This window comes from Trachurus japonicus, chromosome 14 (genome assembly GCF_045865225.1).
Source record: "Trachurus japonicus isolate A0001 chromosome 14, Traja_1.0".
NCBI classification, from domain to species: Eukaryota; Metazoa; Chordata; class Actinopteri; order Carangiformes; family Carangidae; genus Trachurus; species Trachurus japonicus.
The window spans coordinates 17,502,877-17,527,571 of record NC_140920.1 but is presented as its reverse complement, the minus strand read 5'-3'; the positions used below and the strand labels follow the sequence as shown (position 1 = coordinate 17,527,571).

At 41.9% G+C, this 24,695-nt stretch overlaps 1 protein-coding gene across 3 annotated transcripts in view; it reads left to right on the top strand.

Annotated features, from left to right (window-relative positions):
- The window catches only part of ppm1e (protein phosphatase, Mg2+/Mn2+ dependent, 1E), a 56,050-nt gene extending 33,042 nt beyond the window's left edge, over nucleotides 1-23,008 (top strand). For all 3 annotated transcript variants that reach the window (XM_085798197.1, XM_085798196.1, XM_085798195.1), the window contains exons 3-8: nucleotides 8,288-8,409; nucleotides 11,250-11,449; nucleotides 11,571-11,759; nucleotides 13,708-13,851; nucleotides 14,562-14,655; nucleotides 14,798-23,008. In XM_085798197.1, the coding sequence (XP_085654323.1) occupies nucleotides 8,288-8,409; nucleotides 11,250-11,449; nucleotides 11,571-11,759; nucleotides 13,708-13,851; nucleotides 14,562-14,655; nucleotides 14,798-15,738 (1,690 nt within the window). In that variant the 3' untranslated portion in view covers nucleotides 15,739-23,008. The remainder of the gene's footprint in view (nucleotides 1-8,287; nucleotides 8,410-11,249; nucleotides 11,450-11,570; nucleotides 11,760-13,707; nucleotides 13,852-14,561; nucleotides 14,656-14,797) is intronic.
- The last annotated feature ends 1,687 nt before the right edge of the window (nucleotides 23,009-24,695 follow it).

The following is a 24,695-nucleotide window of genomic DNA, read 5'->3' as shown; positions in this document are numbered from 1 at the left end:
AAAGCCATCAAAACGTTGGACTTCAACAAAGGAGACGGGTGTTTATTTCCTGTTTCACACTGTCAACGTCAGTTTCTTTGAACCATAATTGCTTCCCTAACTGTGGCCTTAAGATTTTCCTTTTTGTAACCATGACAACGAAGCTCCGTAAGTCAACAACATTTCATATAACCGAACCTTTACCATGAAATGTCGGAGCAGAAAACAAATGTGTTCTCACATCGACCTTGAGAGATGCTGGCATCCAAGTCCTGCATCAGAAAGCACCTTCACATCAGATTGATCCATGAATATTGGAGATTTTACTGCACCTTTCGTATTGATTGGTGTTTTACAGATGAGTGACAAGCTGTAAAATATAAACTGCAAAGCAAAACGAGATTAAAGCACATTAGGAATAAAAAATTAGAATGTAAAACAAAACCAATGAACACATTTTAATAACAATGATACAAATGAAACAGAATAGATCATTTAAAAACATGAATATTATAGAATAGATAATGGCCATAAAACATTCAAATACCCAGGATTAAAGATGTGGGTTTTAAGTCTCTGTTCAAACATATCAGCTGTTCTCAGATCAGGCAGACTGCTACACGCTCGGGGGATAAATATGTGTACGCTGGTCTGACACTCACACACTCTTTCCACACATTTTAGTTTTTTTTTAAATACCACTTTGCGTGTGGGAAACAGTGGCGTGAATAGATCTGGTCTCTGCTGCTCTGCTGCTGTAAATACCAGAACAACAAATGTTCCTTAATCCTCGGCTTGAAATACCCCACCACCATAAATACAGCATTTACTTCGGTTTGATTAACATTTGCTATAAAAACTAGAGCGGCTAGCTGTTTTAGAAAAGAAGGAAGCGTTTTTTAGTGATTTGCATTTTTAACAGGAAGGAGAAATGTCTTCAAACAGATACAAATCAGTTATTGCAGTTGAATCTTTGATACTTTGTCTGTTTCTATCCACAGGTTTTTTTTTGTTTGTTTTTTAACTTTCATTCTGAAATCTAGCTTGAAATAAAAAAAACAGAAGATTTTATCCTTGGTTAGATTGTAAAAGATCTAATAAAGGCTTATTTAGATGCAGCATCAGTGGATTCCTGCCACTCACCATTAGATGCCAGGAAGCCCGGCAACAGACTAAAGCACCACATGGTGTGTGTGGACTGAGGAGACAAATTAATTCATCAAAGTCATTTGAAAGCCATCTTAAGGGAGCAGCAGCAGCAGCAGCAGCAGCAGCATCGGCTCGCCATGATTTAAGGGTAATGGGCTCTCATCGTGTTATGTAATCCTGCTCTGCCCTCTTGAGAAATACAGCGTTCACATAACAGTGGATGGTGGAAACACACTAAATCAAAAAAAAAAAATAGAGTTAATGTGAGTCTGGAAATAGCCAGGAGGATTTTCTCTGTGTTTCCAGAAAAGGCTCATGCATGCACGTCTTCCAGGTTTTTTTTTTTTTTTTTCTGGGTTTTTTTTTCTGATAGTGAGGGATTGCCCAGTGCTGGGGACGGTGCCCATAGTGGATCCACACTTTCACCTCCACTTGGCTCAGGAAAGCCTCAATATTTAGAAAAAAAAAAAAAAAACCAAAGAGGGAGCTCGTTCTGTGGGTTTGGCAACAGGACGACTGACACCATTGACTGTCAGTCACTTGCCTTCTGCGTTGCTATGGAAACAACCTTGTTGCTCGACTCCGGGGCTAATTCTGTAGAAAAGAAAAAGGAGAAAAAAAGAAAAAAAAAGATTGTAGAAAGCAATGGTGGAAAGAAAAAATAGAAATAAATAAATAAATAAAAACATGGCTGCATGCATGAGTCATCTGCTAACACATACACTCAGAGTGCGAGCAGCCTGTCAAAGCTCCCTGTGCGATTGTAGCTAAACACAGAGACCACACGAGAGAACAAAAGCAGCAGCAGACGGAGTTCAGGCCGACGGGAGGAGGCAGAAATCACCGCTGACTCAAACACATCCACATATTCAGCTCCAAACTTTATATCAGCAGCGCTGCAGGTACATTTATAACCGAGGTCCACCACCACCACCAGCAGCAGCAGCAGCAGCAGCAGCAGGAGTGGAGGTGAAATATCACACTGACAGTTTTATATCAGAGCAGCATCATCATCTTCTTCTGGTTTTTGGACTGAAACAATTTGAAGGCGTCATCTCAGACTCAGGGGAGCAGGGATTTAAAAAAAAATAAAGATAAATCAAAAACGTGTTTCTGCTGTGTTTTTTTTCCCACCACATTTTCACACATGAGAGTGGGAGTATACTACAAACACCTCCACTGATGAGTAGCTACTGCCTCAGTTTGTACGTGACTAAAGCTTTTTTTTTTTTTCTGCATTGCTCCTCTGGAGTTTTTAGCTTTAACCCAGCAGCTGTCGGTAGCTTAGTGTGTTTTCTGTCATTAGGAGTAGTTTAGGTCACGCTTACAAGGGGAAATACAAATCAATGGAGAAAGACCGAAAATGGTAAATAATAATGAAAATAAACAGTTTTTTTTTAAAGAAAGAGTAAATAAACAAAACAATGATAAGTAAACGGAAGGTGTATGTGAGATTCATCAAGATTTGTTTAAGTGACTTCTTCCAAGAAAAACAGAAACAGGATGTGAACAACTTCATGGCCGACCGTCTCCTTTTAGATGCAATAAACTCTTTCAGGATGTTGTTTGTTTCATCCTGTGAAAACATCCTGGGCCCTTTTAACCAGAGGAGAAAACAGCAGAGTAGTAGTACACAATTTCCTTTGGACAAATCAAATCTTCTCTAAACCAACCGTCTGGGCAAAGCACATTTCATTCATTTACAGGTTTAAAATGTGAAGTATTCACATCACAAAACAAAGTGATAAAGAAAAGAGCACTTTTATCAGTCGATACCTGCAGACTGGTGTTGCTATAAATAAATACAGTAGCACATATTTGTCCTTTACCAAATGTTAAGGTCACCAGTGGTGTGTGCGTTTCAGCCTACAGGGGAGAGACACAACAAGAGGAGAACAAGACGATTCAAAGCCGAAGTCATGTCAGACATTTTACCTTAGAAACTGGACATTGATCAGTTTTGTTTTATTATTTGAGCTGTGTACCTGAGTGTACCCTGTGTATGTTATTAACAGACATCTCTCTGTTCATTTAAATTAAGAGACGGGCATAATAAAAAGCCTCAGAAGACAAATAAAGACCGTGTCTTTAACCCTCTAACCCTATGAAAGGAGCATCTCTTCTGCTGGTTATCTTGATAACCAGTCTAACCAGAACTGGACCAGAACTGGACCAGTGCGGGTCATTTGGTCCAGTGAGTTGTGTTGTTGCAGTGTGTGATGGTGTGAAGTGAGATTAAGCTTTCCTTTAATCCTCCTCCGCTCCACATGACCTCACTGTGATTCACGAGCCACCAGGAGCCGCCATTGGTGCTCGGTGCTTCTCCAGTGTGACCTGCAGCCAATCAGAGCTCCTCGGCTCAGCATCCACCCCCACCAGGCTGCTGGTGGTGGAGCGAGAGAGAGAGAGAGAGAGAGGGGTGTGTGTGTGTGTGTGTGTGTGTGTGTGTGTGTGTGCACGGAGGGTTTCTATGAATGGAAACACTGGTGATGAGCAAACCCAAATACTGACAGTTAGACCCTCCCCACCCCTCAGCTCTCATCTCCATCTTCTTCCCTCATCCTGTTCTGTTCTTTTCTGTTCTTTTCTGTTCTATTCTGTTCTGTTCTATTCTGTTCTATTCTGTTCTATTCTGTTCTATTCTGTTCTATTCTGTTCTGTATTCTGCTCTTTAACCTTCATTTTAACCCAGGAACACACTGAGTTAAAGACCTTGTTTAGCCGAGCAAACAAAGAAGTTAAAAGGTCCTTGACACAAAAAAACATTGAGTTGTTAAATTAAAGTGTCTGGAGGGGCGGTGTTTAGCTCAGTTGGTAGAGCACCTGCCCCATGTGTTGAGACTACAGTCCTCACTGCAGGCGGTCCCGGTTCGAAACCCGCGTCGAGCGGCCCTATCCTGCGTATCATCCCCCCTCTCTCTGCCTCCCATTTCCTGTCTCTCTCTCAACTGTCCTGTCCATTAAAGGCGAAAAAGCCCCAAAAATATACTTTAAAAAATAATAATAAAAAAATGTTCCCTGCCTATGGCACCTTGGTTGAAGCGTGTGTATGTGCATGTATCATCAGAACAGACATGTCCTGTGATTTTCAGCCTCCTTTCATATTTAATAGAGGAGGGACAATACCTGAAAGTAATAATTTCAGTTATCAGTATGGTAGAAGCTAAAAACATACTATTTCCATGAAGAGTGGAAAACACAGTTTTGTTTTACTAATGTAAATAATTTATGTTACTTATGTCATTAACATGAGTAGCTCTCGGCCATTGTCATTTTGTAAAAGTAGCTCCCAGAGGAAAAAAGGTTGGAGGCCCCTGATATAAACATTATAGAATAAATAAAACCCCTAACGATGTGACAGTGTGACGTTATTCAAGATTTAAAGAGCCCTGAGGATAAATGTGAGGAGAGTAAAGTAAATTTACTCCAGTATTGTACCCTGAGAGGGATTTTTTATTTATTTATCGGACATGAAATACTTTGCGGAATAATTTGCATTAACAGGTATGAACAAATTCTGTAAACAGATTAAACAGGAAATGGAAAGTACAGTCTGAATAATCTGTCACAGGTCAAACTAAACACAATCCAGTGGGAAACTGGAAAAATTAGTTTTCAATTTGAATTTTGTTTTGAGTCCTGATTAAAATGAACTGAGAGTTTTCTGGGGGGTTTCTCCTGCTGCTCCATGTTTGGTTTTAACGTCACGACGCTTCATGACAGGAGATCAGAGACAAACTTTGGTCCTAAACCTATAACGTCTAAATTAAATCAGTGCTGTCGAAACAGTTTGTCTGTTCAAAGTGACTGAAGAAATCCCTTCCTAATGCCACTCCAGGGTAGGAAACTAGTATATAGCTTTATTCTGCATTCAGATCGACGTCTGAAGAGAAACGCCGCCCTTTGATTCGGGGTCGTTCTGTGATGTGACAGTTCGGTTCATGCACAGTTGTTACATAATTTGTCTTGACAGAGCCCTTTTAAGAAGTAGAACAAGATATTTCTCCGATACAGCTGCCACATTTTCTCAAGGAGACGTTTACACAGGAGGTTACTATGGTTACTGCTTTATGGGGGCATGCTTTAACTACTCTGTTCCCAATGCATGTAGCCCTTGACCCAGTTCGAGGACAAAATCAAGGACCTGATGGCAAAAAAGTAGTTTGTAAAGGAGGGAGAGGAGATCCACAGAAAAACTCTGAATGAAAAGCAGCAGAGAGCGTCGCTCTGAGCTGCTGCTGGAAGACACAAGCAGAGGTTTTTCAGCCATCAAACAACAGACATGCACTTCAATCAAAAAACAAAAATCCCCCCAAAAATCCCATTTCACAAAAGCAGTTTTCATGCAAGAGCCTGTTTTATTTTTATTTTTAGAAATGATTGCCATTTACAAGTTGTATATTATATAAATGTTTTTACAGCGCTCTTTTAGATTTGGTTTGATTCATGAAACATGTCGAAATGAACCAAAAAAGAAATTATCTAATTTTGCAAATTACTAGTTGCATGTTGCAGATTTTTGTAAAAAAAAAAAAAAAAAAAAAAACCAGTCCCAGACCGGATTTTCCACTGAGGCACAGTCCAGTCGTCTTCAGTTTCCCTCCTACCTTCTTTGGTCCTACGTGGTCCACAACTAAAGTCCAACTCGTTTTTAAGAGCAGGTTGTTGTCACGCTGCTCAGCCCCTCAACCATGGAGTCGTCTGAAAATCTCTGCAGGCGTCAGGACTCAAACTTCAGCCTGTCTGTCTGTGTCAGGTTGTCAGTAATAAAAGGAGGTGATGTTTCGTCTACCTGCGTCTTCTGGAGCTTCTGTCTCAGCAGGATGAGTTCAAATGTGTGAAAGGCCTTAGAGAAACCAGAGACAATGACTGATCCTTGAGCTTCCTACTCTGTCCAGGTGAGACAGGTCTTGTTGAAGCAGGTGGGCGACGTCCTCTATAGGAGAGGAGTCACCTGAAGTGGACTTTTCCTACTTCAGTTTGCCTCTTTAAAAAGACATCAGGCAGCACTTACATGTGTTTGTGTGGAGCTGTTAGTTTATTTGTTATTTGGACCAAATTTTATATTCATGCACAAAATAACGACAAGCCAAACCTGAGCTGCACCAGCTCCACCTGTACTGACACAATCAGCATAAATGCTTATTGATATAAAAAATAGAAACCCACCTAAATATCATTAAATAGATTGCATATTAATACTAGTAGATTGGGTCTTAGTGCATCACTGACTCACTCTGTATTGTTGAATTTTGCAGAAATTAGTTTTGACGTGACGTGGAGAAACTGCGTCAAATTGTCTGCATATACACAGAGTCAGGATGGAAATGAGTAATTTGTTTAACTATTTCTGTGGAGACGATCGTCAGTAAAGTTATTTGTAGTTTCTGTTGTTGCCATGGAGAGAGGAAAAGGTCCACTGTGTTTTAATTTCATTTCCAACACTCAGAGAAGAAGAAGAAAAGAGCCAAATTATAACTATAGATATGAGAAGTGAACAATTCAGTTGTTTGTTCACATTAGTAAAAGCAAAGTAAGTTGATTTACATGGCAGGTTTCACTTTAAAGGAAGTGTTGCGTTGTCAGTGTGTAGGCTACACACATGGTTTAAGAAATGGGACTTGAAATGCAATAAATACAACAAAAATGTTATATAATAAGGCCAGGAAAAAAGAATATTCTTGTGTTTTCTTGAAAAAGACCTTTATTTTGAAATGCTGGACTTTTCTAAAAACAGGGATTTTTTGTGTTTTGACAGAAAGTTTCATAATTGTTTTATTTTATAAACTTTACACTCAGCACAGTGGCTCTGTGCCTTTTTCTTTTTCTTTTTTTGCTTTCTGCATTTTAACTCTGGGAACAGAAACAGATCATTTACACTTCCTCTGCAGTTGCACTTAAGTTAATGCACACCTCCTCTCGCCCATTACACAACACAGGGAACAAATGGTTACATCCAAAAACCCAAAAACTGTTTCACCAACTTTTTTTATCTTAAATCCTGTGAATCGTTGAAAAATAACCAACATGTTGTCTTTGTGTTGATTAAAGTCATGCCATTTAAAGTAAAAGCCTCAGAGCTGCCGTCTCGGTGTTAAACTGTCCCAGTCTCGTACTCAGCCACCCTCAGTTCACTCATCTGGTTAAATTAAACAGTTTCCAGTTTGCAATTTGCGGCGTCTTATTGTTGCTCTGGATGTTTTACAGTGTGTCACTGAGGATTCAGCTGCCTCACAGCTACGTTTTAAATTAATTAGCAGGGTTTCTATGTGTGGTTGCATAAATTAAAATACTGTATTAAGACGAAACAGAAAGACCAATGAAACAGGAAGACAGTGGTGTTCAGAGGGTGAATCTTTTACTGCTGGATTTTGTGTAACGAATAAAGGATTTGGACTCTGATCACTTTTGTCCAGGACAGACAGGAATAAATAATTTGATTGATTTTTGATTTTGATTGGAAGCGAGCTCCGGCCCTCACCTCGGCACTAAGAAGCCATTACGTCAACGTCAGCTCAGTCCAGGCTTAACTTAATTTGATTGTGATGGAGAGCATCCAGAAGTTGGGTTGCCATGGTTACCTGCATCTGGAGGTGGCCTAGTTATCTCAGTGACTCATGTGCAGCAGGACTTCAGTCCTTCAAACGACCCCTTCTTCCTCCTCCTTCCTCCTCCTCCTCCTCCTCCTCCTCCTCCTGCTTCCCACTGCACCCTAAACCTGAAGAGGAGAGGAGAGACACACAGCTGTGGCCAGATGTGGTGAAGTTGAGCTCGTCTGAGACAGCTCCACAACTATTGGATGGATTTTCTCTGGGGGACTCTGAGATTTTTTTAATTCAGTACCAGCAGAGGGTCTCAGAGGTCATGGTTCCCCTGACGACGCATCCTGATGACTCTGCTTCTCATTTGTAGTTTTTGTGTGAAATGTGTTGACAGCTACTTGATGGATGAGTGTGAATTTCAACATCCATGTTGACGCCTCCCTCAGGGATAACTGTAATAACGTAACGGTGACCCCGCTGACTTTTCATCCGCTGACCAATAACGATTTGTCTACGCATCGAAAACACATTTGATCTCCACAGCAGATTATTGTGCCATGATTTTTCATTCATTCATTCATAACCGTGTTGTGTGGTGTCTCTTCTCCTCTCCACAGTAACTGTCCCTGCTCCCTGGCCGCAGCTTTAGCCCGAGCCACAGCGGACAACGTCGTCCAGAGCGACCTCGTCATCCACCACCTTGTTAAGGCGGTAGAAGATGGAGCTGACCCACAACCACGTGAGTCCTCAGAGTGGGCTCAGGAGACTGTGCTCAAACTCACACACACACACAGACACACACACACCAAGAGGCGCAGACAAATTAGGTCTCTCTCTCACTTCATCCAACACACACACACAAACACACGTGCACACACACACACACACATACACACACACACACACATACACACACAGGCATGTAGCCACCAGGGCTTTGTCCCAGTTCTCCCCCGCAGAGCTGCATTAAGTGGTATTTGACCACTAGAGGGCAGAAAGCCTGCTCACATCTACAGGGCAGGATTTACTACATCCACCATGAGTCTCATTAAAATGGTGATCAGACTCTGTGTAATCACATTTTTATTACAGTGATTGTGTGCTATAAGAATTAACGACGTTTTCTTAATGTGTTTAATATAAAAACATAAACAATATTGAGTATAAAATACATATAGATTGATTAGATAATGTCGACTTGGTAGCAGTTATTATAGAAAATACAGCGTGCACAGATACATGATTATATTCAGTAGTCGTCTTTTAAAGCTGCACTAATCTGTATTTTTATTTTAACAATTGATCAAAGGATTATGTGTAATCTGTGAGAGGTCACTCATAGTGATGAACTGTGCTTTATTTTAACTTCACACCACATGTTGGAAATATCCACAGCACCAAATGTGTATTAATCCACAGCTGAAAATAGTTCCCAACAAAGGCTCAGTTTGAGGTACATTTGCCATTACATTTACTTGTTCCCCCTTTGTACAAATACTTTTGGCACCTGTCTATAAAGTTTTATGTCTTCAGTTGTGATCAATGGGCTTTGGGCTGAGCGCCACAGGAAGTCGGGGAGTATTGACGGACTAATTCATTGTTGGCTTTGGTCTTTTCATTGGATTTACAACAGTAACAAAAACAAAGAACAGTGCCAGGCAGCCTTGTCCTGTTCAGTCAAATTTAGAGGATATGAAATCTACATAGAGAATTATAGATCATAACGTAACCTTCACTTTCAGCACAAGTCTGGTTGTGTCAATGTCACTGACTATAACACTAGGGCCTATGTGAAAATGACCTTCAAGCCTTCAGGGATAATCACTCTAAATATTCTTACAGATCAGGTCATGGTGGTAAAAAAAAAAGAGGCTTTACTATTTACACAAATACAGAAGAGAAATAAAACTTTGATACAGAGGTGACATCATCTTGTCCCAACATGTTTTTGTGGCAATTTCACTGAGAACTAGTGCATGTCTGTGAATTAATGAACATTTTCAAAAAAGGTTAAAGAAATAATCAGGCTGCACTTGAAAATAAGAATTTTGTTCTTAATTTGCTTGCCTGGGTAAATAAAGGTTAAATAAAAATAATAATTTATTTTTTTAAATCCATTTCAATCAGCTTGATTAAAATTACCGGTAGTCACTTTAAATAAAAAATGGTCAGTGGGTTCACAGGCTCTAGAGGGTTTTAACTGACACCTGGGCATCATCATTATACCTCAAAATGCTACAACCAAAAACTGTTAAATCCTTAAAATTAAACTGATTCATTTTTGTGATAACACACTTTTACATTACACTGTGTTTATACACCGTTTCACACAGGTTTTCCAGTGGCTGTGTGACAGGATTTATCTTAAATCACCTTGTGAAGCTCAAACTGTTCCTCACTGTTTGCCTTCTCGAACTCAGAGCTACTTGTGTTGTGTAACAGCTGATCACATCTCGTTTGATGCTGCCTCGCTGCACCCGGCTGATTTTTTTTCACTTCCTTCAGCTGTTTGCAAGGTGTTATGGGTAACCCTCGATGTCAGAGGCAGTGCTGAAATATCTCCGTTGGGATGGTGGAGCAGGGAGGGGCTGAACATCCAGTTCACGTAGAGAAGTTCAGCTGTGGGCCAGTGTTTGACGTGTATGTACTTTCAGAAGGTGGAGGGGTTGAGAGTGAGGCGAGGAAATAGGACACTAAAGCTCCATGTGTTTCTCACCCTCTCTCCCTCGATACCTCGGTTGGGAGAGAGCGGTGAGAGACAAGACAACGGCAAAGACAGGAGAGACAGTTACACCTGCAGCTAACATTAGTAGGTCAAGCCCATGCGCTCACAGTCTGCGCCTTGGTTAAAACCGAGAGCTGCAGCTTTGATGGCGCCTCTGGGCTCGGCTCTGCTCCACTCACTTCTCCAACCCAGCGCAATATCTCAATGAGGGTTTCTTTCATCTGCCTTTCTGGAAAAGTATAACACCTCCTTGGGGCTTTTACGATCCACAATGCCATGATTTCCACTGGGGGACGGGGGGACGTTTCACAGTTTGATTTTTGACACAGCAGAAAAATTAAACCAAAACTTTTGCAGTTGTTCGTTGGCACACTTATCTGACTGGCCTGTAGAGAAATTTATATTGTATGAATTGTGTTTTCATCTAGTTTTGGAATAGAGATGGAGATGTTGTTTCAATACAGCTGATCAAATGTTACATAAAGCAGTAACGTCAGCGTTGTATCATAGACAGAGCAGATGGCCACAGTCCCTGAACAACCCAGAGAGAGATTATACTGCAACAAGTTCCTATGGCTGTTCTGATCTCTCTTGCTCCTTTTGCTGTTAACTCTGGGTCACCATTGATATTCACTGTCACTGCTCTGCATCTAAACAAACAGACCACACAGATCATTAATCCTGAACAAATTGAGGAAGTTGGAAAGTTTTCAGAGCTGCACAAGGAGTGGTTTGATGTTGAAAGGACAACAGTGGCAAAGTGATGTAAACTCTGAAAAACTCAGAGAAGGCGAGTCAACCTCTGTTCAATAAAAGAAGCAGTGTCTGATTGATTTGGTGTGTTTGTTTGTTAGAGATGGAGGCTGTGAAGCTGGCCCGGGTGGTGTTTAACAGGCTGTTTGAGATGTGCTGCCTCTGGATGAAGGAGTTTCCCTTCCGCCGCCGCCCACAGCCGTACTACGAAACCTCTATCCATGCCATCAAGAACATGAGGCGTAAGATGGAGGACAAGCATGTCATCATCCCGGACTTCAACACACTCTTCAACGTTCAGGTAAACTTGATTTCCCTACATGCCATGCCATGCAAAAAAGCAGGTTAGATGTTACAGTAGCTATTTGTACCTGTTGAAACATAAATCTCATTTGACCTCTTCACCGTTTATTGTCTCTCAGGATCAAGAAGAACAGGCTTTCTTTGCCGTGTTTGATGGTCATGGCGGAGTGGACGCTGCCATTTACGCTGCCAACCACCTCCACGTGAACTTAGTTCGTCAGGAATCCTTCAGCCAGGACCCCTCTGAGGCTCTGTGCAGGGCCTTCAAAGTGACCGACGAACGCTTCGTGAAGAAGGCCTCACGAGAGGTAACCGCGTCGACAAAGAGCCAAACCCTCTAATACTACAGTATAAAGAAATACAGCACTGACCCAGTGTAAACCTGTGGGTGATCCAACTACTACATGCACTACCACATCCATCTATCTGCTTATTTGCAGTCAGATTATTGTGTCAATAGGTTAAGTGAAGTAATCCAGATATGGCTAGCAACATTTTCCTGCCATGCCTGGGAGGTCGCGAGGTGTAACCCTGACAGATGAGCTGTATAATCTCTGCAGCATGTTTCTGAGGTCTCCCATCAGTTGGACGTGCTCATCTGTCTCTAAGGATGAGTCCAGCCTTGTCCTGCTTGTGTCAGCCAGGGTTACAAGGTGATTGGCTGGTAAATCAGAAGCTGTGCCTTCTGGCCAGTACAGTTCAGTGCGATGTATTTCTTACTGCTGACACTGCAGCAATCTGCCTGTCAATCTAATGCTCCATTTCACCCTCAGTCATGAACAGCACTCTGAGATCTTAAACTCCTCGGGGGCAGCACTTGGGGCAGCTACTCACTGCTAACCCTAAGGGAGCAATGTACAGTTTTCTGGCAGAGAACCGTGGCCTCAGACTTGGAAGTGCCGATTATCATCCACCCCAGAGCATGCCAGAGGTCACAGCCTGACAAAGCCAAAAAAAAAACACATTGTCTGTAAGAAGCAGCCCCTGGTTGTGCATTAAAATCCTATCTGTAAAAACCTCTGATATGTGACGAGGGAAAACTCTGGAAGAGGCCAACACCAACTAGAAACCTGTTTGAAAATGGACATAACTCTATCATCTGTTATATTAGGGCTGTATAGCTCAGGGACCCCAGAAAGGGTTGGTGTCTGTGTTGCTTCTGCCGGACAAAGGTTTAACCGTTTTTTGGAGCCTCCTTTCCTGACCTAAGCTTTGTGTGGAAGCCCAAGAACAGTGATACTCTGATAATTAGAGCACACCCTCCAGTTCCACTTTTTAAATATGGAAACCACCACCTTGGTCTGTGAGTCCAAAGGTACTGTCCCTGACCTTCATGCAACATTGAAGAAGTGTGTCAGCCAACACTGGCCAACGATGTTGAGAGCCAACAGCATTTCACGGCCGATCTGAGCTTTTTAACTGTGGGTTTTCTACACAACCATGGTTTGAGGACTTGGGAGAAGCCTTCAAACTCGTCCTTCTCCTCACAGGACATGTTGGTCAGACTCAGGAGTTCATCAGTTCTCCATCCCTGTTGAAGGAAAGCTCAATCACTGCTGTCTCTTCCAAGGTCATTTGATAAATTGCCAAAATTTCCTTGAGGCCAAGTCCTGCTTGAACGCTTCCCCAAACTCCCCAGGCCAAGGTTTGCTTCAGGAGACCTGTTTGCCAACAAAGCCTGAAGACCTTCTTCTTCAGCTTGATGGCTTTCCTCCTTCATTGTTCTCAGGTCCAATAATGCTCTTCTGGAGGTGATGGTCAAAGATCTTGCAGTTTGGGGCTTCAGCCAGGTCCCACTTCAACCTTATGACACATTTGGATGCCTCAGGGGTTACACGCAAACTAATCCAATTCACCACCGGATGGTGATCAGTTTATAACTCTGGTTCTTTCAACTGAGAGTCTGAGACCTGATGATTCGACCACAGAGTTAGAGCTAAGGTGTTCTGGTACCAAATTCGTATAGACCACCTTAGCTTTAACATGGTGTTTGTTATGGCACAGAGATACAGAAACAAGGCGACACTTCGTTTCAGTTCCGACCGGTCTTCCTCCCAATCATCCTGGTTTCTCCAGCATGTAGCATAGTCACACAATCAAGCATTCAGTTGTAAGTTGAATGAATAACTCAAATCCATGTTTGACAAAGCCACGATACATTTTTTGCTTGACTTTTAGGAAACTGATGACCCCGGCGAAGTAGAGGTGGTGCAGTTGTTCTTACTTGATACTATAATATGCATCTGTTTTTGGCAGAACCTGCGTTGTGGCACAACAGGTGTGGTGACGTTCCTGAGGGGCCAGACATTGCATGTGGCCTGGCTGGGAGACTCCCAGGTCATCCTGGTCAGGAGAGGACAGGTCGTGGAGCTGATGAAACCACATAAACCAGACAGAGAGGTAACCGTTTACAAATCCTCATTCAGCATAGGACTCAAATCTACACAATTTATTAAAATGAAGACAAATGAAGTTGTGAATCTCAGGTAATGGCCATTTGTCATGTACTCAACATTTAGGAACATTTGATTTCTAATAATATAAGTTGTAAAAGATTTTATGCTGTTAAAGTTGAAGTTCAATATTCTGGTGGTATAATACTTATTCAGTTTTTGCCCCAAGAGTCAGATGAAAGGATTGATACCACCAGTCTTATATCTGTCTTGTGTGATATGAAGCCACAGCCAGCAGCCAGTTGGCTACAACACTGGAAACCGAGGCAAACAGCTAGTGTGACATGAGGTCGGTGTCTGTATCAATCCTCTTATCTGACTCTGCAGACACGCCAGAGAGCAAGTAGCATTTTTCCTGAAATGTTGAACTATCCCATGAAAGTGTGCAGATATCAGTTTCCATTGGGTACACAAACCAATTAATACACCAAACTCCTTGAGAAATGTTTCCTGTTTAGTAATGATGGTCTTCAAAACATTTTGTCCTGGCATGTCTCCAATGTTATGAGCATTTGATAAACATTTTCAGTAAAAAGTCTTTGATGCAGGTAACATTTGCTGCGTGATATTGCGGGATCTGGTTGTTGTGCACCATGTTACAGTCATCATCATTGTGACCAACCTCTGAGACCAGTTGTGCTTCGTGTCTCTCCACAGGATGAGAAGCAGAGGATTGAGGCTCTGGGAGGTTGTGTGATCTGGTTTGGCACATGGAGGGTCAACGGGAGTCTATCTGTATCCAGAGCAATAGGTAACGGACACTCTGTATACTTCACTGAATTTACCTTAGTTCACCTAACAACTGACAGTTTCACTTGTTTCACCCGACCATTTGCAAAGTGCAGACTTAATTTGGTGGTGCTAACAGACCGACCTGTTGCCCGTCTTCACAGGGGACTCGGAGCACAAACCCTACATCTGTGGTGATGCAGACCACGGTATCTTCCAACTGGACGGCTCAGAAGACTACCTGATCCTGGCCTGCGATGGCTTCTGGGACACAGTGAGTCCGGACGAGGCGGTGCGGGTGGTCCGGGACCACCTCCAGGAGAACGCTGGAGACACCACCATGGTGGCCCACAAGCTAGTGGCCTCGGCCCGCGATGCCGGCTCTAGTGATAACATCACTGTGATAGTGGTCTTCTTGCGGGATCCTCGCTCCCCGCAACCCACCAGCACGGAGGAGGAAGAGGAAGGTGCGGCGGAGGGAGCGGTAGAGGAGGAGGAGGCAGCGGAGGTGGAGGAGGAGGAACAGGAAGAGGAGGAGGGGGAAGACGAGGCAGTTCGGACGGAGCGCGACGGAGGAGAGGGAGGCAGCACTGCGGACATCGGGGGGAAGGGTCGCGGAGGCTGGCCCCTGCAGCAGTGCTCGGCCCCCGCCGACCTCGGCTACGAAGACCGAACGGACTCGTTCACGGACAGAACTAGCCTCGGCTTGCTGGGGCCGTCGCTGGAGGGCCGCATCTCCCTGACCCAGCGCTCGCGGCAGCCCTGCTCCGACTTCTTTAGTCCAGATCTCTTCACAGCCTCCCACGTCTACAAAGAAGAACGCCCGCTGAGGCGCAGGTCCCGTATCCCCTTTCAGGAGTCCAGCATCTCTAGCTTCACGGACCCACTCTGGCCCCAGACAGCCACGCTGCTGGGCCAGGCGGTGAGGCGCAGCCGCAGGTATGGTCACGGTAGTCGCTTATATGGTCGGAGCAGATGGTCAGGCAGATCCAGGGAGCCGTTAGGCCTGTCATCATCTGGCCTCTCGCTGCCCTTCATGCAGCGCAACTTCAACCAGAAGCCTGGAGTGGCAGTGCCTCAACTGCCCTATGATGCCGCCATCTGAAGAGGTGACCCAAACCAAACCATCTCCATTTACTCAGCCCTGGCCCCTGCCCCTAAGCCCACCCACCCACCCCACTCACCCACCCACCCACCTCTGCCTTCAACAACACGTCTTTCTTTGATAGTAGGTAGTTGTGGCTCCTGCAGTTGTTACGTGATTATCGAGTCTCCGTCAGAAGAGTGGTGCTCTCTGTCCTAAACTGAATAATTTCCAAATGGAAGCCGGCCCACTGAGCACACCCTCCTTCTTAATGCTGTAGGTGAAGCATTAAACTGCACCGTCTCCATCATGACCAGTGACCAGTCAATATGAAGCCAGAGCTGGAGATGCAGATGAAGTTCAGACAGAATCTAAAGTAGCATCATTGCTCACTAAGTTCATAGAAACAACAACTGGGGCAAATGAAGACTGAGAAATGTCTGAACAGAAAACGTTGAGTCTATTTTGAGTTGTGTGATCTTGAATGAGGATAAATAAGAAAGTTTAGAGGCAAACAACAGGACCATCCAGGTAAATTTCAAAATCAATGACCTGGACTCCTTGACTAAAGTAGACAAAGGTTTAATAGCATCAAATTTAAATCGAGTCTGAACACTTAAAGTTCAAGTTTAATTTAAATGCTTGGTCGCCCCACACTCTTGGCAGTGTCTTTAGACAGAAATTATGTATTTAGAAGAGGAAGGAAAAGTGTTGTAGGACAAATTTGTTCCACTCTGGTACAAGCAGAAAGAAAAATGTAACGTCACCACTTATTAAGCTTGCAGAAGTAAAACTAAATTGTACTTGGTCAAAACAATGTGGAGACCTGAACTTCACAACTGTCCAAGTCACTCAAAGTGCATCAGTGTGCTGTAATGACACGGCATTAACAAGGTCAGATACTGATCTTAGGTTTAACACAAGCTGACCAATCACAGGTCCTTTTTAGAAACATAAAGTAATAATACATCCTGCAGTTTTTGCTTTGTCATATGCATTTCTTAAAATAAAGATTTTTGAACCTTTGAAGGACCTTAAAGCCATATCAGCAAAGTGGAAGAGGTTGATCACTCAACTTTATTTCTCTTTTCTTCTATTTCATATCACCCAGATGTAGGCCTAAATGCAGAGTGAGGTGACACAAACCTTTTCTTCTTTTCTTTTTTTTTTCAAGACAGCTGTCAAGAATGTCAAGCGACTGAGCGTTACATTAAGCTCTAATGGCCCAGCTTGCCTCTTTGTTCTCTCAGAAATGCTTTGGTGGCAGATGAATAAAGTTCATAGATGAGGCCAGAACAATTGTTGCCCCTGGTTTCTGGTACTGGAGGCACATGATGTTCTGCCCCCTCACATAAAGTCAATGACCCAGCCATTATCCAGCAACAATTTGTCTACAGTTAAAAGCACTTAACAACGGCTTATAAAAGATTAGCAGTCACTTACATGAAATAAATGCTTCATGTAGTCCAGTATTCCAGATGGGGATATTCTCCTGGGATAATGGGTTTCTTGGGGAGGAGTTTTAACAAATATATTTTGTTATAGTTGCTGTTGGGCCACATAGTTCTTGCAAGTGTTTCAAATGTATTTTCCTTTACACAAAACCATTTGAACAGAGGTGTTTTCCAACAGGCCTGTTAAACGGACCAGGATAGTTTAACGCTGCAGAACAGGTGCCTTCCATACAAGCCTACTCCCCTTACACACTTCACTAATCATTACAATTATACACTAATATCACCGTTAAGGACAAATCTTGTGCTCTTAAAGGAAAGTTTTAACATTTTGGGAAATATGTTTATTCACTTTCTAGCTAATTTATGCCAAACTATACCAATATGCTAATATTAATTTGCCCATAAAGAAAGTAGATAAGCACATTTCTCCTTTGAATCCTTTAAGATTCACAGTCCTTTACCTCATAGCCTGAGGTAGGAGAGCAGCGTTTTCTATCTGTAAATACAGTTGTGGTGTTCACAGCTGCACAGCTACAATACTACACAGCAAACACTCCAGTCATCAACAACTCTGAGATGGCTCCTACTGTCACAATAATCCACTGAGGCTGGCTCCCATGGCCCCACAGCACCTTTATAATTGGATCTTTCTCTGATGTGATCTAGATTCAACAATGGAGTGCCCCCTCTCTGTGGTCTACCACGCTGCTGACAGTGCTGCACTTCACATGCTAGCAAGTCATAGCAAACTCAGTCTCAGCACTCACCTACAACACCTGACTAAGACATAAGAAACATTTCTCCACTGATTTCCATTGGTTTTAATATATCTAACACCAAATATGGTAGGTAGACAGTCTAATTCATAATCATAATCATCAAACAACTATGTGTAATCATCAAATAATAACTCTAATACTGATTTATATCATGATACCATAATGAAAAGTTTGATATAAGATCCATTTGCTGATGGAACCCATATAGGCTACATAGTTCTCTTGGTGAAACTGATCTATGAAAATGTGTAGCTTTCTCTTAAATACACAGTATAGTATTATTGTATCTAGCCATCCTCTGTAAACTGACTGTTCCACAGATTACCATGAAAACTGAACCCTAAACTCCTCTTAATGATTTATTCTTCATGTGTTGTTGGAGCAATTGATGTTTGCTAAGTCACAAACCTTTGTTACCTTTGCTACACCTGTCCGACTTTTTATTCTACCACCTCAAAGTCATAATATTCAAAAACAATAGATCCTTGATTACACACAGGCGTTGACAAAAGCAGCTTCTCATTTCTGGCTAACAATTGTTAATTTTCGAAGCTGAAATAATGCGTTTAGCTCACATTTGTTACCCGGTTGCTGTAAACACAATGCTGCAGAACATAATGATATTAAAGGTCGTATTTATCTATTTAGATATCACACGAAAAGACCAAGTCTTTAAGCAAAAAAATTAACAGCAGTCATCCAACAAAAGCTCTGGCAGCTGAAATGATAAATTTAGCTAGCTAGCTAATATTTATTATATTCACAAGTTGGCTTTGAACCATTTTCAAAAAAGATTGCTGTTCTGGTCATAAATGATCTGTTTACATGATATCATGCTAAAAACTGAGGCTAAAGCTTTAAGTCGTAAGCAAAAAATTAGCATCCTCACCGGCCAACTGGGCACTATTAGTTTGGCAGCTGAAATGATCAATTTAGCTGGCTAATATTTGTTATCTGCACGAGTTGGTTGGAAAACCATTATGAGTTCTGGTCATATGATGTACTTACATGATATCATGCAAAAAGACTGAGGCCAAAGCTCCAGCAAAAAGTTATAATGGAGCAGCACACTGAGGGTTGTGCTGACTGACAAATGTAAAGCTATCTCAGGTAAAGCTGGGGTCGTTGGAGTTATTAACGTTACATTCTACATATTGAACATTTACAGCTCTAGCGAGAGCAGACAAACATACACTTAATTCATTACCTTAAACTATTTTCTTGTGCAGGGTTTGGACCTATATGTCCGATACGCCATGCTCTGCTGCGCTATGATTGGACAGTCACTGTTCAGGGGTGGGGTTTACTGAACTTTCATTAATTATTCCCCAACATTCCCTTAACATCATCATCCTCCATTCTTTCTTTGGTTGATGCAGTGGATTTCCAAATGTCAGGATAGAAGTGATAACCAGGCTCTTTGAGTCAGGCCTCTGTTTTCCTGGCCCAGTCATTGGCTGATGATGAGACGCCCATATCAAAACAGGTGATCTATCCGCCAGCCGGCCGCCATCGCCACGTCTTTCAGTCTTGCCAATAGACGAGGACTCGTGTAGGAGTCTCCTGTCTCCTGTGGACTGACAAGTGAAGAGCATCAGACTGTCAGGGGAGCAGAATGTACCTCATGAACCCCCAGAGCGTCCTCAGAGACTCACTGAAGTAGGTCAACATGAGGTGGTTTTATTTCTTTTTTTGTTTTTTTGGGGGGTGAGGGTGGGAGTGGGGGGTGGGTTGTTGTTTTCGGGGGCACCTAGCTATGAGGAATGTACTGTCAAGACACTCAGCTCAAACTAAAGCCACTGGATCCCTTTGTGGAAGTATATCACTGCAGTCGTTGTCTCTGGAAGCATTGGTTGATCTCCAAAGAAGAAGACGGGAGAAGAATAAGAAAATAATGGAAATCACGGTCATTTTACCTTTTCACTTGGGCATGGATGTGTATGTGTTATATGAGTACTAATTGTGAGTTGAGTGAGTGCTGGAGGAGTGTACATATAATAATTCTGTCTTGTAAAATCAATGGTTTTAATCCATGCTCCACGAGGCCCGACCAATGGCTCAGATATCGACTTTAAACAGTCAGATGTTGGACGGTCACAATCTCCGACCACCAGATAGATCAGAGGTGGAGCTGAGAATGTGACGTTGTTGAATCAGTCTGTAAACTCAGCCTCTGCCTTTAAGAGCTGCTTAAATATATAAAGGTGTTGAACCAGTCTGGCTTTCACTGGAGAGTTGTAGTGTCCTATCGTGGCCTAGCTGCTGTTTCACCCTGCTCTTTTACCCTGACCTGAATAAAAATCTCGGGAAAACATACATAAAGATGTTAATAATCGGCTTAAAATACTATATCTCCAATCTGCAGCTTTGAGTTCTTTTTTTTTTTTTTTATCAGTATCAGCCTTAAAAACATCTTGCCAATCAGATTATAGCCTATCAGTAGTTATTAGGTTTTTATTCCAACTCTGCAGGTGTTAGATGATTAGTAAGGGTTGATTAGAGGTGAGGAACACGTGAGTAAACTGCACTGCTGTGGAGTTTGGGGCTCACTTAGAGCTACAGTTTAGATGTTGGACACGGATCACACAGGGCAGTAAACCTTAGAGATACAGAGGTGCCACCACCGTTAGATAAAAAGTTATGTCAGGATCTTGTTGTAATGACAGAGATTTGTATTGCAGCTATCTGCTGAGTGTTTATATCTTAAAGAAATGCTAAAATACTTTCATCACATCTACAAGTTAAATCAAAGATGTCCTGATGAATTCAAAAGTGTCATTCAGATGCTTTTTTGTGAATATTGACTGTCGTCTCGAATAAAAAAAAAAGACTCAAGTAGTATGACATTTTTTCAGCGCCATAATACCTCACAGAGAGCTGGAGGTGGATGGTTTACAGACCACCACCCTCTACCAACAGTTTGACTAACAAACATCACATTATCATGTTTAGTTTGGACTTAAAGCTCTGTATCATTTTCAGGGGATCGCTCTGTGAATAGTTGGGGTTCATTCATTTCAACAAACAAATGAGAAAAAGGTTAATAATTCAGTGCTAGCATATTCTGACTAAATGGTTGTTTTCTGTATAAAAGCACAGCGGTCATACAGTAACAGTTCTCCATGTCTGGCTATTGTGTTTCTAGAACAACAAAATGTTGTCGTCCTAGTATCGGGCCTTCTAACATCTGGAAACATGGTGATAAAATCCCAGTTTTTGTTTTCTCTTCATAATGACAAAAATACAAATTATCTTTACAATTACAGTGGTGCAATGTTGCAACATGCTCACGTTGACAATACTAACAAACTGATGTTTAGTGAGTTAGCATGCTAACACTGAACGCTGAATTTCTGCACCAAATTTTATGGCATCCATCCGATGTTGGTCAGAAAATTTAATACCAAAAATTGTAAACATCAGACTTCATGGTGCTGCACAGAAAAGATGATGAGCTATTTTAGTGAAGACCAAAGTCTTGGACGGACCGACCAACATCACCGTTGACAGATCACTATGTGGTGTAAAATCTGTACAAAACATCTCTTATTATAACAAGATACATTTCTTCTTACAATGAGATGCTTTGTTATGATAACATTTGGTCCATTGTCATTATTACAAGATCTTTTTTTGGTTCTTGTTGTTGTGACAATGAGACGATGTCAATATAGCAAAATACATTCATGATTTGTTGTACCTTATGTAAATGGTGGCATTTCTGTGCCGCCATGGAGAACTGCTCTGTATGGGCCGATACACTGGGGCACGTTGTACTCGTGGCCGCGTTTCAGAGCAACTGTGCAGTGCAGCAGTAGTCGTTTTCTGGCCACTGCCATTTTTACATTTAAAATCACTGATATGGTTTCATAGCAGCTCCTAAGTGTCACTATGTTTCTCAGTGCTGCAGTTTTTTTTTTTGCACTCCTTGATGTGAGATCTACCACAACAGTGCTCAGTGACGAGGATCCATGGGTTACATTCACTGAAAACCTTCGCCCTTTGTGAATCAGTAAAAACACAGTTTGTCATCTTATTGGAAACGGCCAGAAGTTGTCCCCGTATGAGCAATAAAAAACATTCACCATCGTCCCTTGTGGTAAATCCTCTATAAGCTCGAGAATCCCTCACTCGCTCACGCTCTGCTGCCTGCACTTAAAGGTTCCTCTGAGTTGGATGTTTCCCCGATGACGAAAGCCAGCAGAAGCTCAGCTCTGCTCTCCCATAATCGCTGTCTAACTTTAGGGCCCTCCATGAATCTGCACTGTGTGTCTATGTACACAAAAAAAGCTTTTTCTTTCTCTCTGTAAGCAATAATGACGTTGCATTAAAAGGCTCTCTGAGGGTTTGTCTTCTGCTGAAGGGTGCAACAAAATGTAGTTCTGTCAGCCATACTCGAAAGGTCACAGAGCATAAACGCTGAGTTTGTGAAGTCGATTTCCCATTCATTTTTCCTATAGAGAATTAGGATTATGAATCATAAAACACTGCCTGTGTTAATTAAGGTTCACTTAATTCACTCCTACACTTCCCATAAAGGAGTAAAATCACCTTCTCCCGCTGAGAAATGACACTTTTCTAGATCAGGTCACCAAGTCTGTGACCGTGTTTTAAAAACACATAATCTGCACAACTATGGAAAAAATGAATGTGAGACTTTGCCGTGATACATGAGGCAGGACATTTCAGTTGCATTGGCATTCCTCAGCACTTTGGACATCTGTGTACATTTGAAAAGACTGCGGGAGCTTGGACTTCCTGGACCTGAGAGGAGTTCAGACCTGCTCTATGCACTCTGTTCAAATGTCGGCCAGCGGCCAACACGGATGAGGGGGATATCGAACACCGAGGCAGCAGCCCTCTGCTTCTTGTCCTCTGGGCTTGAAGACAAACCCCATGATTGGCTCTTATTCAACATGCAGGATAGGTTTAAAAAATAAAAAAAAACAGTAAAACACACATTGAGTACCTGTATTATCTGTGTTCCTGTAGTATATATTAATATGTGTATTGTAACTGGTGACTAATTATCATGTATATAAAGATTAGACCAAGTCTTTGGCTGATGCTTTTTCTTTCCTTTGTCTTAATTATCATCATCATCATCACCACCACCATCATCGTCCTCCACAGGGACAGATTAGAGCTGTTTGAAGGAGGGAGGTGGTGGCTAATTTTAAATAAGAGCATATTTGCAAAGTGAGTAAAGATATATGAGCCTACAGCTGGTTCCCCCTCAGCTCTGTACATACAGTCCAGACTGTCAGTATGTGCACAGTGACACACTCTTTCTTCCTCATGCTGCACTTCAGTACATTCAGAAATAAATTAATGGATGCTACAGTGTTTTAATTTTGATTTGATTTACAGCAGTACGGAAGAAATTTATTTTATGAGAATTTATTCATGCTATGCAATTTTATACTTCTGCTCTTTTCAGAGGGAAACTTTTGTCGCCACTACATTTATCTGACAATTTTAGTTACCCAATACTGCACATAATAAAATACAAAACACAAAACCTTCCTTCTGTCAGGTTTCAGAACTTGACATTTTCATCTAAATACAAAAACATTTAAGACCCAAAGAGGTTAAAGCATCCAAGATTAAGAGATATCAAATAAGAAAAAGAAGAAAATATGAATATGCGTATATACACCTTTACAGTATTAAATCCTTGCCTTTTATTAGTTTTTGTGACAAAACCAACATTTCCCCCCCTTTAATCATTCCCAACAGCCCATGATAATCACAGCTGGACATACAGGCTCCAGGGTTACAACACACAGTATATATATATAGTTTTTTTTTAGTAGTGAAGGTGAATAATAGGAAACCTGAACAAATTGTTTTCATGTAGCAGAGTGAAATGCCAGGAGCCAGAGTGTGAGGAGCGATGTGGTGCTGTAACAGGGCTTTCATGTGGAACAGTGCTGTCGGCTGTTACATAAACAGCTTTACAAAAAGTGAGCAGTCCTCCACATTCCTTCTATAAAAAGACTCATCATTTCACCCCACTCGTAATCTGGCTTTACTCTCTCATTCCTGCAGTTTGGGCTTTGAGGGAAACAGGGTGATGAAATTCACAGGGGGGGAAACGGCGAGAGGGTTTTCATTTAAGAACAGAAAACAAGTTTGTTTCTGCTCACTCCTCCTACAGCCGTTTGACCTAGACGGCTGTAGGAGCAGGGGCAGGTTAAGTAACTTTTTTATTAAATGAGTAGTCAGGACTCATTTAAAGAGCTTGTTCTCTTCAATAATACATTTGCTTTAGAAAATGGTTATTTTGTTTGTAATTCCATGTAACTGTGGACACATATCAAAAGCAGCCCACTAGACCAACAAATAGCGATGACATGATTGACCTTTGTGTCATTTTTCATCACTTGATGTTGTTTTGAGTCCATTTGTGGTTATTTTGTTAAATTGTAGTCGTTTTGAGTCTTGACCTCTATCTCTCTAACACTGATGGGAATGTACTTTACATGTATTGCTTTTTAAAAAAAAAAAGCATTTATCAGACTTATTCATGTCTCATCATTTCACTATTGCACAAGTGTAAGACACTGAGACCGACGGACGACCTGCTGCTTCCTGATTGGTGCATGTTGGTTAACGTCCAGTCCCCACCGACAAGTGGGCTCCATTTAGTTCTCATTAACGGACACTACTCTGAAATTGAGTCGATTTAATTTTATATCATTTTTACTTTTGGCACAAGATGTGTTTTTACACTAACACT